At 40.9% G+C, this 18,510-nt stretch overlaps 1 protein-coding gene across 2 annotated transcripts; it reads left to right on the top strand.

Moving 5' to 3' along the window:
- Positions 1-15,644: 15,644 nt before the first annotated feature.
- On the top strand, positions 15,645-17,223 carry hoxc6b (homeobox C6b). 2 transcript variants are annotated; one of them, XM_065242144.1, is made up of 2 exons: positions 15,645-16,017; positions 16,376-17,223. In XM_065242144.1, exons 1-2 carry the CDS (start codon positions 15,645-15,647, stop codon positions 16,669-16,671), a joined length of 669 nt encoding a protein of 222 aa, XP_065098216.1. In that variant the 3' UTR covers positions 16,672-17,223. The 2 variants fall into 2 exon arrangements, with proteins under 2 accessions (XP_065098216.1, XP_065098215.1); XM_065242143.1 differs by having other exon boundaries at positions 15,645-16,020.
- Positions 17,224-18,510: the final 1,287 nt, after the last annotated feature.

Genomic DNA, 18,510 nt, shown 5'->3' with positions numbered 1-18,510 from the left:
TAATGTAGTTATTAAAGAAAACAGTCAAAAGTTTGAATATAATATTGTTTATATTATTTCAAATGTTTATAAACAAATGTTTAAATTCTTTTGGCTGTAGCAGCAGTACAAGGACAGGAATATTCAGATTAATTTAACGATACAGAATTCAGTATTAATGAAATATTAGTCGATATAAATGGTAATAGGTAAATGTGCAAGGGGTTTCAATGTATTTAGGTTTCCTTCTTTCGTGCACACTCGCCCTTTCATGCGCGCAAATTCGTTCTCTCTGCTTTGGCTCTCTCTTTGCTTCACATTTGTCCACAACTGCAGCTCATATTTGTGAGTGAGTGAGAGGAAGGAAGGGATCCGCCCTTCACTATCTCCAATTGGTTTATACCACGATGTGTGTGTGTGTTTCTAATGTGTGTCACCGCTCCGGCAGTGATAATGTGGGTTTGGAATGATTTGTAAAATTTTTATAACGAGAGTAACGAGTAACGATGCAGCACATAAAAAAGTATCGGAGTAAAAGTATTAAACTCATCGAAAATATGTACTGAAGTAAAAGTGGAAGTAGGAGAAAAAAATAATACTTCAGTAGAGTACAGATACTGCCTTTTAGTACTTAAGTACAGTAGTGAAGTAGTTCTACTTCGTTACTATACATCTCTGGTACCGACACTGCCAGTGTTAGGCTATGTTTACATTAATGCGTTTATCCTTTAAAACGCGTTACTTTTGCTACGTTTACGCCTTTCATCTACACTACACCACCGTTTTTGACACTCATAAACGGATTCGTTCGCAAACGCTGCAGACCCTGTTTTAGTTTGAGAACTCGCACTGAGTGTAAATGAACGAAGACGGAGTCTTATGTAAACGAACAGCTGATGTTAACGTGACAGTGCATCATTTTCAAAGTAAAAATTATTTTATTCAGGTAAATGGAGGTTTGCAACGGAGGTTTTGCCAAAAATAGTACACTCTAAAAAAATAATCCGTAAATAAACGGATAATGTCCTGGCAGAAAATTACCGGCACCTTTTCCGTTATGTTTACAGATATCTCTGTTTATTCAAAAACAAAACATTCTGTAGATTTATGGAACAATGTCCATAGATTTACAGAACTTTTCCGTAGCCTTTAGGGACACTTCAATCTGCCTATGAAACGCAACAATGGTGACAATCAACAACAAAGCTTCATGCCGCAATGCATGCCGGGTACCAGGATTGTGGAAATCTCTTTCTTAACATTTACTCTCACCATTGTTGAGATTTGTATCCAAAGTGTTGATGTCTCTGAAGCAAAAACCACAGCTGACACATTTGCAGCAATCTTATTCAATACAGTGTCTTATTAGATCAGCACAGAGTGTCACTCTTATACATTTCAGTTATTTCTTCTTATTTTATCATTTTATATTTAAATGCTAGGCAGCATAACATAAAAATTACCAAGCTTAGATGACAATATAGACACCTCCCCTTACTCAAGCAACAAACAAGTTGTAATTGCTATAAGCAAAAACACTGTTGCAATGCTAAAAGAGCAGAGTCAGTTCTGTGAAGGTCAAGGGACAAAAGCCTAACTAAAGGGAACACTAATCACCACAGTGGTGACAACAAAAGAATCCAAAACAAACACAAACTGTAGATTTAATGTGATAAATGTTGTAGTAAATATCCATTTGACTTACACGTCACGTCAGAAAGAAGATTTGTCTACTAAATCACATGTGTGGATGCTGGAATAGTTGAACACTTGTATCTTGTTCTGACAGCATTTGTTTAGAAGTTAAACATCATCCATGTTAGTAAAGAACTCTGCAAGCAAGTTGTAATTTTAGGTTTCAAACAGAGATGGTGATAGAGAGGCAAAAGTGAAAGATTGCAGCAGGAAAGGTTGCACCCATAATGCAACATGTTTTTTTTTTTAAAAAACGGATAAACGCCTGTAAAACATAAATACGGAAAATTCCTTCATATTTACACAGTACTTTGTCCGTTTTTTTACGGATTTTTTTTAGAGTGTAAACACCTACCAACCAGCTATTATAAACGCTATATCGGATTGTTTTAACATGTATCCTTATAGATAATGTCTTTTTTATATTTATGTTTGAGGATTGTTGAGTTTGAATATTGTTGTAATTTTGTTTATGTTTTGTTTAAATTTAGTTAGCTTATTACGAAAGATAGACTGTAATTTTAAACGCCATCGGGCGTTGTAAAGGCCAATATGAAGGGAGAATTGTAATGGGTCAGACATTATTTTCCAGTTTAATTTAAGTTTTGTTTGCTACTTTAAAATGAATTTCGTTTCATATAATTTGTCTCTTAATTTTAATCGATGTTTTGTTGATAAGTTTTGTGAATATAAATTAATAAAAACAATAAACTCAACGTCATTAATATTTAATGCTCGTTTAGCCGCTTGCGCTTTTAGCTATTTCTGTGTTGCTAGCGGAGGACGTGCACGGACCTCGCACACTTTTAAAAATTAATGCAATAAGCATTTCTGTAGGCTAAAGCTGTACTTCACCTCTTACTATGTTTGATTGAAGTTTGCATTTGCTGAAATTTCTTTTTGCTTCCAGTTCATTTAGTACTGTTCACTTGAATGCTTTCTTTTTAAATCATAAAGACCTTTCTGTTTAGTTATAAAATCAAAATTAACCTATAAATCATATTAATATGTTGTAGGGGGGAGCTAGAACAGTATAAGACTTTCCCAAACACAATTTTATAGGTTCAAAAACAGTGGACCCAGCAAAGGACCCAGGTATGAATTTTTGTCAATATCGCACACCCCTAGGCTGCATAAATGCGCAAAGGTAAGCTATTATTAGAGTAATAAGTTATTTTACACTTTTCTGCGCATGCCCAGTTACGTGATTGGTCATGTTTCATGCGTTTATGGTGGTGTATAGTGTGGATGAAGATTCTTTTTAAAATGCTAGTATAAACAAGGATCGTTTTCATTTTAAAATGCCGTTTTAAAACGCAAATGCTCTAATATAAACAGGGCCTTAAACTCTTACCCAAAACGCGTGTTTGGTAGCACTGCCAGAGCTTTTAATTCTAGCTGGTATCATTCAAGGCCTTGGTGGAATATTCTGTAATGCTGGATGCATGCTTTGTTTGGAACTGGAAATGACAAAGACCTTGTTTCACTCGCCGTTGATACACAAACTGGAAGTCTGCAATGGAGAAAGACAAGGGGTTTCAAAAGCAAGCATCCTGCCATGGGCAGAGTATGAGTATAGAAAGGCCAGCAGTGAAACCATAACCTGTCTTTTAGGACAGTCCCATGTGGAGAAAAAAAACGCTATTATGTTAAATCTCTAGTTTAGGTTGTGCTCCTCCTTTCTGTCAATTAACTTGCATTTCATGGAAGTACTGAAAGCATTCATTCTGAATCTAAGAGTTGAGAATATAGCACTGGCCTCTTCCCTAAACTTTTTTAGTATACTATGATGAAGGACACAAAATTGGCTAGAAGTTGTATACCTCAAAATGCCAAATACACTTCTAACCACATGCAAAATTAAATAATTGACATTTTAGCACAGTGTGTGCTGAATAAAGTTAAAGGAAAATATGAAAGTGCAGACACACCAGAATTTTCCATAAAAAGTGATGGAACTTGAGATAAATGTAATGTGGAGAACCTGTCCCAGGTGATAAGGTTTGTGTGGAACTCAGTTTCAGAAGAACATAGGGCGCACTCACATTATTCAAACCAAACCGCGCTTGGGTGCGTTTGACCCCCAAAGCCTGCTTTGTTTCACTAGTGTGATCCAAGCGTGCCGCACAAGCCCTGAAAAGTGAAGCCAAAACGCCCCCCAGTGACTGGTCCCAGTATAGGTCATAAACCCCGCCTCCCCCATGTTATTCAATGGGACTTGAGACCAACTAAACAATTTAATTACACTTCAATTATCTTTTGTCTGGAGCTGGTTTCTTTCATTTACTGTAGTTTTTATCACGCTGATGTAAGTTCAAGTGTTTGTTTTTAAAATAAATTTGTTTTTAGTTAGTTATTTAATGCTATAAAAACGGTGGTGTCACGTCATGATTGACAGCTGTGATATGCGGATTCTGCGAGAGCACGGGTGTGGCCTTGAATTCACAACTTTACTTCCTGCTCTGCGCAGGACTGGTGTCGAAATCGCTACTGCACAGACTCAAGACCCATATGTCAGCGCCATATCGGGACACTGGCGGCTTCACTTTTCACCAATGGAAGAGAGCGAACAGGCGTCGTCCATCTTTTTTTACAGTCTATGGTGTAATCGCTCTAATCGCTCCCTGGACAGCTTGCAGAGGTGGGGTGGAGCGAGGTTCACTTGTGCTCAGGCGCGGAAGGCTATAGTGTGAGCGCAATCGCTCCTGAGTGCAATTCAAAAGGAGAAAGTCAAATGCGCGACCACTCACCTTCATCTGCCTTCTTAAAAACCTTCTGATGCGCGCAGGAGGGTTATCTGAATGTCCGGCTGCACACGTGACAGACCAGCTAAACAACATGATGTGAGAGGGCTATGTGTCATCGTGCACCAAACGACTCTGAATAAAAAACACAGACTTAAAGGCGCTCTAAGCGAGTCTGTGTGAAGTCACTTCTGGTTGACGTTCGAAGTGTTGTCAAACAAAACGTAGGGTAGCTAACTCCTCCCCCTCCCTTCCGTACTTTCTGAAAGAGTCATGAATGCGCCCAAACACCACTTCAAGATCCTTCTTGTCATTTATTGGCTGGAACACGTTTGTTATGTTTCGTGGTGGTAGGTTTGACCACTTTGTTTTTGTTGCAGTTTGCGAAGCCTGGGCTGTCTACAGAGACCCGTTTTTTTTTACAGTGTGTGTTCAGGGGATAGGCAGCTAGCAGATCACTATCTCCTCACTAGGAGATGTTTATTGTATGAAACAAAAAAAGTTTTATGGCCTAAAACCCTTGAATTCACTTAACGCATCTTTATCATTACCATGGGTTCCAGTGTAAAAAAAAATGCTTTATTTCATGCTTTGTTCAAAACAACTGCATCCTAATTGTGAAAATGCGCCCGGGCTAGGATTGATAAAAGTACAGTGTGACTGCGTGCTTTTAGGGCATTCGAGGGGCAATCGCGCTGGGGCATGGTTTGGTTATGATAATATAAGTGTGCCCTAATTCAGTGGTTCTTAACGTTATTCCTGGAGGCCCACTGCCCTGCACATTTTGTATGTCTCCCTTATTTAACACACCTGAATCAAATCATCAGCTCATTAGAAGAGCTCTCAATGAACTGAACTGAGTCTGTCAGACAAAAGAGACATACAAAATGTGCAGGGCAGTGGGCCTCCAGGAATAACGTTAAGAACCACTGCCCTAATTGGTCTTCTAGACCTTAAGCAGTTAGATGCTGAGTACATTACTTCACAAATTCTTACAGTCCTGAATGATCAAGACTATAGTACTGACAAGATCATCAGTCAATCCTATGATGGTGACTCTTTAATGAGTGGTATCAGGGGTGGGGTGCAAACAATGCTACTAAAGAAACTTGGTAGAAAAATACCATACATACATTGTTAGAACCACCAACTTCTCTTAACTGTAGTACATGCAATTCAAGCAGAACCTTGTGCTCAAGCATTTTTTTTATTTATCTTCAGCATCTACTTACTTTTCCATCTCCACTATGTTGATCAGAACTATGATGTCCCTTGCCTTAAAGGGCTGCTGGAAATTAGGTGGACAAGCCACTATCATGTGCAAAGTGTCTTGTGGACAATAAGGAGGATGTTTTAAGCATTCTCTTTGAAGTTTTACACAGCAGAACTTCACACATGGGCATTAAAACAGAAGCATCTGGCTTGTTGGTACAGCTTGGAAAACACAATTTCTTTAAAACTGGCAATTTCCTTTGCTTGGAGTCTTACAATCCTCTATTTCAGAGTAACAACGTGAATCTGTGTACAGCAAGTGAGGTCATCAGTACTTTCTTGCTGGCCTTAAAAGACATGAAAACAGTTCCATCATGATTTGAAATGAGTGCAGAAATCCCTGGCCAAAAAAAGAAAAAGAACAGTGAACAAACACCTGTCAGACAGTTTTGTCCTCACCTCTATTGGTCAAACTGTTTCAGATGTCTCTAATGATCCTAGCATGACTCTGAAAAGATCAATGCTGCATATTCTGGACAGAGCAATTATTCAGATATAAGTAGAAACCTTGCATTGATTAAGGCAGTGAGCTCACTTCTCCCGCAGCCACAGCTTTTCTTGATTTGAATACACTCAGCTTTTGTTGGTAGTGAAAAAGAAAGTCTAACAAATGAAGTGTGTGTTGCCAAAGCTATGTTGGTGAGATGAGTTTCCCACCAAATAAGATCTTTCAGCAATGTGCAAACAGGTTCAGGGGTACAAGGAAGCACTTCCTGAGTTGCATTGGTTGTATGTGACAGCTTTAGTAATTGGAGTGTCCTCTGCATCGTGTGAAAAATCATTCTACACACTTTCAGAGGTTATAACTCATTTCAGACGAACAATGTTGCATAAGAGAAAAGGCAATTTAGTCATTTTGGCCAATGAAAAATCAAATACAAACAGCTTGGATATAGAGAAATGTGGAGACCATGAGAACGTCTCGGTTACTATCGTAACCTCGGTTCCCTGAGAGACGGGAACAAGACATTGCGTCCGCTGACGCTATGGGTTAACTCCTCCCACTTCACCAAAACTGAAATCTTATTGAACAACGCCATTGCAGGGCACTGGCCAATCGTCGCTGACCGCGGGAAAGCGGGAGCCTATAAAAGGCGGTGTAAGAGCGACGAACATCAGAATACTCGACTGAACGAATATGGCTGGCAAGCCGCGAGCTCGGCGCGTAATGCAATGTCTTGTTCCCATCTCTCAGGGAACCGAGGTTACGATAGTAACCGAGACGTTCCCTATCGAGAGCGGTCTCTCGACATTGCGTCCGCTGACGCTATGGGAACATTGTACAACCACGCCGAGCGAGGGGTGAAGTCAGCCCTGCAACGCAATGTTGTCTAGAACACAACCAATAAAAACCCTGACACGCGGTGCCCGTAACTTATGGGGCGTGTCCGGCCAATAGGATGTAGATATTCCTGAGGTATGAAATTTGCATATCCAAACCTAAGAAACGTGAATACTCATCACTGCGCCGCTACGGGGCAAGTAGACAAGTAATTTGAGTGAATACACGTAGTAATAGTAGCACGCACGGCTTTGCCGGGCAACATATAGCAAAATTGATAGAGGTAATTGGGGTATGTCTCAACACAGAGTTAACAACCGCAGCGGTAACGCCGTTAAACCCACAACGTCTTTAGTAGAGACGACCTGATGGAGCGCAGCGTTCTAAGAGAGTAACACAAGCACACATACATACAGGTAGCTGCTTAGAAGCCAAGACGACCTGAGAAAAACCAGGGCGCTATAATTTAGAGGCATAAGAATGTTCAGTACTCACCGACAGAACTTTTGCAGCTAGCGAATGCATATTGAGCAAATAAAACCTCGCGAAGGTGTTATGTGAAGCCCAGCCAGCCGCGCAACACACATCTTGCACAGTAGTACCTTGAAACCAAGCCCATGATGAGGCAATAGCCCTCGTAGAGTGTGCCCTGATGTTAAAAGGGGGCTCCAATCCGCCACTCTCGTAAGCTAGCGTTATAGCATCCACTAACCAGTGAGAGAGCCGCTGTTTAGACACCGCTCTGCCTTTAGTAGCGCCACCGAAACACACAAAGAGTTGGTCCGATGCTCTGAAGTTGGCAGTACGATTCACGTATACCCTCAAGGCTCTGACAGGGCAAACAGTCTCCTGGTTAGATGCGTTCTGAGATGTTGCAGGCGCTGCAGATAACGCCGATATGGTAACTACCTGATCGCGAAAGGCGGTAGAGAGAGATTTAGGTATAAATCCAATCTTGGGTCTCAAGACGACATTACAATCTCCCGGGCCGAAGCGTAAGCAATCCTCGCTGACGGAAAACGCTTGTAAATCCCCAACGCGTTTCGTAGTAGCCAGAGCGAGAAGAAGAGCCGTCTTAAGAGACAGGTCTTTAATAGAGCAAGACTCCAGAGGTTCGAACGGCGGTCGTGAAAGTGCACTAAGCACTACGTCTAAGTCCCAAGGCGGCACCGAAGGGGTGCGAGGGGGTTTTAGTCTTCTCGCTCCTCTCAGGAATCGGACAACAAGTGCGTGTTTTCCTATCGAGTGCCCTTCCAAGGGGGGGCGTATCGCCGCAATAGCCGCCACGTAGACTTTTAGCGTCGATGGCGAGCTGCCGGCGTCCATCCTATGCTGTAAGAAAAGCAAAATGTCCGTCACCGGGCAGTTTAACGGGTCGATGCCGTTGTCATGACACCATTTTAGAAACACATTCCATTTAAGATCGTACAAGCGCCTCGTAGACGGCGCTCGCGCCTCAGTGAGCGTGTTCTCCACCCGATGCGAGAGATCCCTAAAGTTATCTAACGTTACGTTCCTCTCACCTGCCAAGCGTGTAGGTTCCACAGCCCTGGGTTGGGGTGCCATACTGAACCTTCCACCTGAGTCAGTAAGTCCCTCCTTAAGGGAATCTGCCATGGGGGGCTTAATAACATCTCTCTCAAGTTCGGATACCACGGCTGGTTCGGCCAGTCTGGTGCGACTAGAGTTACCGTGGCTCTCTCCTCCCTGATTTTGCATAACACCAAGGGTATGAGTTTTATCGGAGGGAAAGCATACAGTCTGGTTTCCGGCCAACGTGATGTCAACGCGTCCCCTTGTAGCGGGGAGTGAGTGAGCCAGAAAAACAGCGGGCAGTGCGTGTTCTCGCTGGTTGCGAACAGGTCTATCGACGCCCTCCCGAACTGGCTCCATATCAGCTGAACCGATTCGGGATGGAGCCTCCACTCTCCGCTGGGAAGGCCGTTCCTCGATAACATATCCGCTCCTCTGTTCAGAATGCCCGGAATATGTGCTGCTCTGATGGAGAGTAAATGACGGTCCGCCCATAGAAGAAGGCTGGCCGCCTGCTCGAATAGGGCTTTTGAATGAATACCTCCCTGGCGATTTATATATGAAACCACCGTCGTGTTGTCCGTCCGTACTAGAACGTGATGACGCTCGAGTTGCGGACGAAATGTCTTGAGCGCTAACATTACCGCTCTCATTTCCAGACGGTTTATGTGCCAAACGCTCACTGGATCCGGCCACACACCGGACGCCGGTGTGCTCATGCATACCGCTCCCCAGCCTGACCTCGACGCATCCGTGGTGACAGCTATACGAGAGGCTACCTGTCCTAGTGGGGCTCCGACACTGTACAGGGTCGGGTCGCGCCACGTTCTCAGCGCGCTGACACAGCTGTGTGTTATCTGAATGCGCAAAAACGCCGAGGCCCACATATTCATCGGAACTCGATCTTTCAGCCATATCTGTAACGGCCGCATGCGAAGCAATCCCAAATGACAAACTGGAGCGGCTGATGCCATCAGACCCAGCAGCCTTTGAAACTCTCTGAGGAGGACAAACCGGCCGGTTCTGAAACGGCGAATGTATAGCGTTAATGTTTCTACAAGTTGCTGCGAGAGATGAGCGCGCATCGATGTAGAATCCAACAGAACTCCCAGGTAAGAAATGGATTGACTCGGTACGAGTTTGCTTTTCTGTACATTGACTCTGAGTCCTAACGCTTCCAAGTGGGGCAGCAATGCATCTACATGACTGATTAATAGATCGCGAGATTGAGCTAAAATCAGCCAGTCGTCCAGATAATTCATAATGCGCATCCCGCTCGCTCTGAGGGGAGAGAGAGCCGCATCCATGCATTTCGTGAACGTGCGCGGGGCTAAAGCCAGCCCGAATGGTAGGACGGAGTATTGATAAGCTGCGCCCTCGAACGCAAATCTCAGAAAACACCTGTGACGGGGGGATATCTGAATATGGTAGTAAGCGTCCTTTAGATCGATCGACGCAAACCAGTCCCCAGGGCGAACTTGCGCTAGGATCTGTTTCACGGTTATCATTTTGAATACACGTTTGCGTAGTGCACGATTGATAGGTCTTAAGTCCAGAATCGGTCTCATCCCGCCGTCTTTCTTGGGCACCACAAAGTACCGGCTGTAAAATCCGCTGTTCAACTCGCCGTGAGGGACACGCTCTATCGCTCCTGTCGCGAGCAGGTTTTGTATCTCCCGTCTCAGGACAGGGGCATTTTGCGGTGTTGTTAATGACGGTACCACACCATTGCAACGGGGCGGTCTGCGTCCGAATTGTAGAGAATAGCCGTTCTCTATGATGCTTATTACCCAATCTGATATGCCCGGAATCGCCTTCCAAGCTTCTAGAAATTGGCATAGAGGGCGAAGCTGGCCGTGCATTGACGCTTGTGACGTGTTTTCTACGAACGAGCCTGACCCTTGCGAAGCTAGAAATGTCAGCGGCGGGGCGGCACGTAGAAGCTGATTCTCGTTTAACAGCTCGGTGGCGGCGCCCGAGTTTAACTGATAAGCACTTTGTACATATCTCAACCTCGCGCTGCTTGACTGCAGGGCTTCGGTCGCTATATGATGGCTGTGAGGAGGAAAAAGCTCTTTTTGTGGTGATGTTTGTGTTTTTATTACATTTACACACATAACAGTATTCACAACAGTATTTACAACGGTATGAATGTCGCCCACAGGAACAGAGGGGGGCAGAGGAACCCGGCGTGTAGACGCCTGCCCCCTCACGAGCGATCTCCTCCTCTCGCCCTCTCCGTCAGGAAGAAGGCTTGCGAGCCTGATGCTGTCCGCCGCGGCGTCGAGGGCTCCTGCCACGACCATGACCTCCTCGGGGCTGCCAGTTCTTAGGGCGCACATCGGGCTCCTGACGCGATGGTGCGGAGAAACCAGCTGGTTTAGGAGGGCGTTGCGCGGATCGCGGGGCTGAAGAAGAGCGCGATCTAGCCGCCTCATGCTGAGAGGAGCGTCTGGGAAGCAGCTGACTCATGGCGCGTGAGCGCTTTTGTGCCTCTGAAAAACGCTCGACGACTGACTCCACGGCGTCACCGAAGAGGCCGGCGGGAGTAATCGGAGCATTCAGCAACGCTTTACGCTCGTTGTCCTTCAGCTCAGCTAGGGTAAGCCATAGGTGGCGATGAAGGACGACCATGAAGCCCATAGATTTTCCGACGGCCTGGGCAGAGAGCTTCGTTGCCATTAGAGCAAAATCCGTGGCGGCACGTAGGTTGCGTACCGCCTCAGTATCAACATCATCACCCAGCGACTGCAGAATCTTCGCCTGGAAGACTTGCAGCGGCGGCAGCGGGTTGCTCCCCGGCGAGACCTCGAGCCACGGCTCTCCTATTCCTGAGCACGCGTGCTGGGAGGTCGGCGCAGTGCTCGCACAAAGAATCCGCGAGAGCCGCCTCGGCGTGCGCAAAATCCCAGACAGGAGATGCAGTGCTCGTGGGAGTCGGGCTGCTCCAGGGGTCCCGCGCAGAGAATGCAGATCATAGACTTGCTTGAAGATTTCATCTTGAGTGAAGAAGAGAATTCTGATGTTCGTCGCTCTTACACCGCCTTTTATAGGCTCCCGCTTTCCCGCGGTCAGCGACGATTGGCCAGTGCCCTGCAATGGCGTTGTTCAATAAGATTTCAGTTTTGGTGAAGTGGGAGGAGTTAACCCATAGCGTCAGCGGACGCAATGTCGAGAGACCGCTCTCGATAGGGAACCAGAAGACTTGTTCTTTAAGGTGGAAGTTCAGATAGATGTATATTGCAGTTTTGCCAGCGAGTTTAAGGGGACATGTCACAAGACTTTTTTTAAGATGTAAAATAAATCTTTGGTGCCCCCAAAGCACATATGAAGTTTTAGCTCAAAATACCATATAGATAATTTATTATAACATGTTAAAATTGCCCTTTTTGGGTGTGTCCTTTAAAATGCAAATGAGCTGATGAAATGAAAAAACACTGATCACATTGATGGTGGTTTGTTGCAATTCAAACTTAATTATGATATCAATTATTTTTTTCTATCTCTCTTTCTCTCTGAACTAAATGGCAGTGCCGTGGTTGGATAGTGCAGATTAAGGGGCGGTATTATTATTATAAGATCTCCTTATGACATCATTAAGAGAACCAAATTTCAATTAGCTATTTTTTCACATGCAGAGAATGGTTTACCAAAACTAAGTTACTGAGTTTATCTTTTTCACATGTTCTAGGTTGTTAAAAGCACTGGGAACCCAATTATAGCACTTGGAATAAAGTATGGAAGTCTGCAGGACGGTAGCTCTACAGGAGCAGGGTTGGTGACACCTGAATCCATCTTTTGCATTTGCCATGGGTCTATGTTTAATATTTCAGATTTGAGCGTGCAAAAAAACATATGAATGGCCCATAAGACAGCTTGCCCACTGAATCCAAGAACTGACCAGGCTCAACCCTAACCTGGTCAGTACTTGAATAAGAGACCTCTTGGGAAAATCAGGTTGTTGTTGATCAGGGGTTGGGAACCCTGGTCCTGGAGGGCCACTGTCCTGCAGAGTTTAGTTCCAACCCTAATTAAACACACCTGTAAAATCTAATTCAAGTCTTCAGGATTACTTGAAAATGAAATTCAGGTGTGTTTGATTGGAACTAAACTCTGGTAAGTTCTGGCTTCCTCTTAACGTGCAAGTGATGCAACTAGTGCATTTTAACATACAGCTAGTGGAAATTGACTACAACAGGGGTCACCAACTCATGCATACTTTAGTTCCAACCCTACTTTATCACACCTGTCTTTAATTGTTTAGGTATCCATAAAAAGCTTGATTAGCATGTGGGTTTGATTGGGGCTGGAGCTAAACTTTGCAGGACAGAACAGGTTTGGTGGCCACCACAGCAGTACACTGTTGACAGTGCCATCTTTGAAATTAAACTAGGACTTAAACTTAACAAATATTGATTACATCAGGGCTGTTCAAATCTTACCCTAGAGGGCCGGAGCACTACAGATTTTAGCTCCAACCTTAACCACCTGTGATTGTCTTGTGATCATGAAGACCTTGATTAGCTTGCTCAGGTGTGTTTGATCAGTGTTGGAGCTAAACTCAAAACTAAGATTTGAATAGCCCTGGATTACATCTTTTATTAAACATGCTCCGTAATTCTCTGAGATATATCCATCATAAGGACTGCATGTTCAGCGTTGGTAAGTAATCTATCCATCATGCTATTAACCTGTTTAAAAAATTGACATGTTCATCTTTTTGGTACGTGTCGTTACTATGTTTGGTGGTAAAGGAGTGGAATCTATATAGCCTAACATTAGGCTACTGTATAGTTTGTGTCCATGCTTGCCTGTAAAGAAAATTAATATTAAAAAACATAGTTATGATGCTATAATTTCTCAACATATTTTATGTTTCAGAAACAGTAGTTCAGCCATCCAAAGAATGTCAAAATGAGTTACAAACTTCCTTTGTAAACATTTATGAAGTCTATCGCTGCCATCTAGTGGTCTTTCATTTATATATATATTAGCCAGAGGTGTATAATACTTAAGTATTTTAGTTACATTTTCCAAGCATCTGTGCTTTATCGGAGTGTTTGTCTTGGGGAAAAAATGTACTTTTCTTTACTAAAACATTTTCACTACATTCTAAAGCATATAATCATACTGTGTATTCATTATATATTGCATATTAAAATTGATTTAATGCCTAATTACATAAAAATTGTGTACTTTTACTTTCTTGAGTAAAAGTACGAAAATAATTTTTACTTAAGTAAAAGTACAAAAAATTACTAAATGTGTAAATTAAATATTAAATTTAAACCAAAAACTTAAAATTATGAAATGTAGTGAAGTAAAAATTATGATATTATGTTTTGGAATATATGTTTAAAGAAGAGTTTTGTTTTTGTATTTGAATGCAGTAGTATTCCAGACTTTACCTTGAGAACATGTTACAATTTAACCTTTACTGTAATGTAGAAATTTGAGACATTTTAACTAAAATCTTTATCGTACAGCATCCTAATCAAATGTCTAAATGTCACTATTGTCGCCCAGTGGCTGTGAAACGAACACTTTTGTGTAGATAAATTATACAGCTTGCACAATTAAAAAAATATTACGTACATCTCTTTTAACATGATGCAATTTATTTACTTTGTGCAAAGAGCCTTATTGAGGTCATTTGAAAGCTCTACAAAGCTCTAGTCCATGTTTGTATTTGTAAATTCGAATAATAATTGTTTCACTATTACTAGAAACCCTATGAGATGAGCAGGCGTCTGCAGACAATAATGTTAATCGATTTGTATCAGACAGCTGCAGCTAGGGCCATTCACTAATTGGATAATTGTATTAAGAAACATCGTTATAGTGACTGCGGGTTGTGGACATAAATCTGTGCTACAAAACATTACCTCTATAAGAAAATAAACAAAGACAACAAACAGACAATTATTATACAAAATTACAGTGGTATCGCTACAGTACTGTGGAGAAGTCTTAGTCCACCATGTCCCCATTATATTTATGTTTTTTGCAATGGTATAGTGACCACATACAATGTTATTATTTTTACAAATCTTAAGATTACAACCAGAAAATACAAGGACTTTGTTTAAAGTATTATGTTTAAATATATGTTTAAATTCATTGTTTTCTCATTAATCAACGCGTACCCATGCAGTACCATAATGACAAAGTGAAAACAAACTGTCTGAAATATTTACCTGACAGCTGACAATGCATTTCAGGGCAACCATGGAGTCAAAGGAACTGCCTGAAATTGGCACTTGTTGCAAAATGCTTGTAAAATATTTATGAAATGTTCGTTGAAAATAATTCAGTTCTGTGGCTGAAATATGAATCGCTGATGCAGTTTGCTTAAGTCAATGGCATTTTTAAAACATATTTTATCAAATTTATGCGATTTACAGGGAAAATAAGTCTGTTGACTACATTTATAAGAAGGCAACTCTAAAATAATAAAAAATATGACACTATTATGTACAAAAAGGAAAAAAAGAAAATAATAAAAAAAAATGTTAAGCATGTTAAGGAAATTAATAAATTTTAAGATAAATCACGGTCGCACTACATGACATATATGGCCAATTAATCTAGTAAAAACACTAAAATCAACTAAATTCAATTATGTATATACAACATTCTTAATGTTGCAATAGATATTATTTTTGTATTTTAAAATTGCCCTGTCCAAAATCCTTTTACCTCATTGAGACACATAATTTTGCTCATCTTAATCTGAATTTAAACAATAATAAATGAACGTCCTGCTATTACGTGTATGTGTGTTTAGAGCGAGAGAATATTGGAAGAGTGGGAGAGATAGAAAATCAATATTTTCTGAATAAAAGGGATGCGCACACTTGTTCAAGTTCCCGAAGCTGTGGTACGGGGCTGAGAAAGTCAGTCTTTTTCGTATTTATGTTTTTGTTTCCTGTTTTTTATTAGATTAAATTTGTTCAGCTGGCATTGTAATCGTGTTCTCTTCATAACTAAGGTTAATTGGCGCAACTAATATTTTATTGGCGCAAAACACTTGTAATTAAAAAAAGAGTTGACAAGGAAGAGGAGCAACTGAGAAATCAAAGCGTTCATAGAGCGTGAGGGAAGGAGAGAAAAGCTGGAGCACGGTTTTAGGATAAGGTATGAATTCATATTTTACGAACCCATCGCTCTCGTGCCATTTAAGCGGCGGTCAGGAAGTTCTTTCCAACGTCGCCCTTAGCTCGACAAACTATGACCCGGTGCGACATTTCTCATATGGCTCCGCCGTTGCCCAGAACCGGATATACTCCAATCCGTTCTACTCACCACAAGAGAACGTTATGTTTGGGTCTGGACGAGCACCGTATGAGTACGGATCAAATGTGATCTACCAGGACAAGGATGTGCTTCCAAGTTGCAGGCATAACCTTGGACAAACACAGGATTACGCTTTAGACCAATGCAGGACTGCGTCTCAAGAAACAAAAGTAGCCATTCAAATATATCCGTGGATGCAGCGAATGAATTCGCACAGTGGTGAGTATTTAGAGCATATACAGGAAGGAGAGGCCAGGTATATTCAACCCCATAAATATGTGATACTCCAATAAAGGCTTATCTTTGAAGAAAACACATTTCGATTGTTTGTCATCAACCCAATATATAAAGTAGGTTAGCCTACAAAAAAAACTTTTTGGGACTTGTAAGGAGAACTGGATTTAAGTTTAGCATGAAAATAATGCCTGTAAACCTATGTGTATAATTATATTGACAAACTTGACTTTTAACCTCATTGTAAAATATCAGATTTTTTATGTGTTTACCCAACCGTAGGCTAGCATTTTCTCTGATTTCAAGAAAACAATATATTTATACTTTTTTTTTCTGACAGGAGTTGGCTATGGGTCTGACCGACGGCGAGGTCGCCAAATCTATTCACGATACCAAACTCTTGAACTTGAGAAAGAGTTTCATTATAATCGTTATTTAACAAGGCGAAGAAGAATTGAAATTTCCAATGCGCTTTGTCTCACCGAACGGCAAATCAAAATTTGGTTTCAGAACCGACGCATGAAGTGGAAGAAGGAGAGCAATCTCACATCCACCCTCAGTGAAATTGGTTCGCTAGGAGCTTGCCAGGAAAGAGACAAAGTGGAAGCAGGGAATAAAGTTGAAGAAAAGGACTAAAACTGATGGCCAGCACCATGTGACGTGCGTGTGGAGAATCAAATCTGACAAATAATATATATAGGCTACCTATCGAACTTTATTGTTTGGCTGTATTCATACAAAAAAAAAACTTTTACCTGCCAAACAACAGCCCCTTGGAAATCCCTTGGAAATTACACACATCAAAGAAAGCAGCTTCTAAACATGCAGCGAACAGAATGTTTATCTTCAGTGTATGGCTTTTTCCCGAGGTATATCCTAAACGGGACTGTGAAAATACGAATTATGTGGTTATCAATTTGTTATGAGAATTTCAAATATTACCGCATGTGTATTGACATATCTTTTTAATTGTTTACTTGTAGAAATTGTTTTAACAGTGTAAATGATATTCGTTGCGCAAGCGCTTTGTAAATGCTTGTAAATAATTCGATTCATACAATAATATTGTTTATGCTTTAAAAACAACGGTGTAAACTTCAGCACCACATTTTAATAATTTGTGGTGTTAGATGACAAGCGTCATAAATAATGTGTTGCAGCACTTGAATACAATACAAATCACATAAGAATACCAAATAAAGTTTGTCTGCTTTCCTGTATACGTCTAGTTACTATACGGAGTAGTCGTATACCTGCTATTACTAATATACCTGCAGACATGGCCTATGCATTATAAGTTGCAAGGGTTAACGATGTTTAATCTTTTTTATCAAGTGATTTTCGTAAAGTGAAAGTTTTGAAGCCTGAACAAATCAGGAAAAAAAGCAATAGTTAAGATTTTTTTATAATACAGTGTTACAGTTCTTGCTATGCTTAATTTTTTCAGTTAATTCTATACAAGCAATCAAACTGAAATTCAACCCTAAACCTAATTCCACTTTATACTAAGTACATGTTGTTAAGGAATATTTCTCAGTACCATTAATAATAATAACAATATAAACATTTAGAATAATAAATACAATTAAAGTGTAACCTAAGGGTTTGTTTAAGTGTAGCGCTGTGATAGATTTACTCGTAAAAAAATCATGAAACAAGACGATTTCCTTTTAGTAGAGAAAAGTAATTTTGCTATCATAGATGTTAATCAACAGGAACGATCAAGCCCATTAGAAACACTGAATGACCGACTACATGAATGCATAAGAAACCTAAACCTATTTTATCTGCAATGTAGACATTTAGAAACACATTATGTGTAGAAGAATAAAACATTGTAGAAGAGTAAAAACAATACTCTGGCATCATGCCCTCAAAGTCTATAAAATAGAAACATAGATGCATTTTGAAATAACTCGGGACGAAATAATTTTGTATGCAATAATTTCGGATGGATGCTGTACATTATTTCATAATTAAATTCTGTGTGGATTAGACCTGACAATTGCTTTGCAACCGATGTTGTTGATTTTGAGAACCAGTTCAGCTAAAATTAAATATAGACAAGAACAGTTTTCTTTACTAATAAGTAATCTGAATATGCAATTTTATAACATAATCAAGCATCTTGTATACTGAACGTAATTTTATTTTGTGATGAAAATCACAATGTGCATAATAATAATAATCTTACATATAATTCTAAAGAATTGTATAATTTTAAAGAGATATAAATATTAGCACTGGCCCTGTTTTTTTTTTTACAACGTGTACTGCTATATTATGTTCTCTGTTTTTTTTTCTTAGTCTCAGTTAAGGACGCACTATAGTGTAGCCACAATTTCCTACTTAACTGGGTTCACTACACAAGACCTTTTACCGAGTGCTTTAACTCCGAACAAGTGAAGTGTACACCTGACTCGGGGCCGGAGTGGGACTCATTTTCAGCCCTGGAGTTTGATGCCCTTAAGTTCA

Source organism: Paramisgurnus dabryanus, chromosome 14 (assembly GCF_030506205.2).
Source record: "Paramisgurnus dabryanus chromosome 14, PD_genome_1.1, whole genome shotgun sequence".
Classification (NCBI taxonomy): Eukaryota; Metazoa; Chordata; class Actinopteri; order Cypriniformes; family Cobitidae; genus Paramisgurnus; species Paramisgurnus dabryanus.
Note: the sequence above shows the minus strand (reverse complement) of the source record. Positions and strands in the feature narration are given on the sequence as shown.

Coding starts and splice junctions, on each gene's coding strand:
- hoxc6b (XM_065242143.1), top strand. CDS start 15,645: ATGAATTCATATTTTACGAACCCATCGCTCTCGTGCCATTTAAGCGGC. Junction 16,021..16,375: donor GCGAATGAATTCGCACAGTG/GTGAGTATTTAG, acceptor TTTTTCTGACAG/GAGTTGGCTATGGGTCTGAC.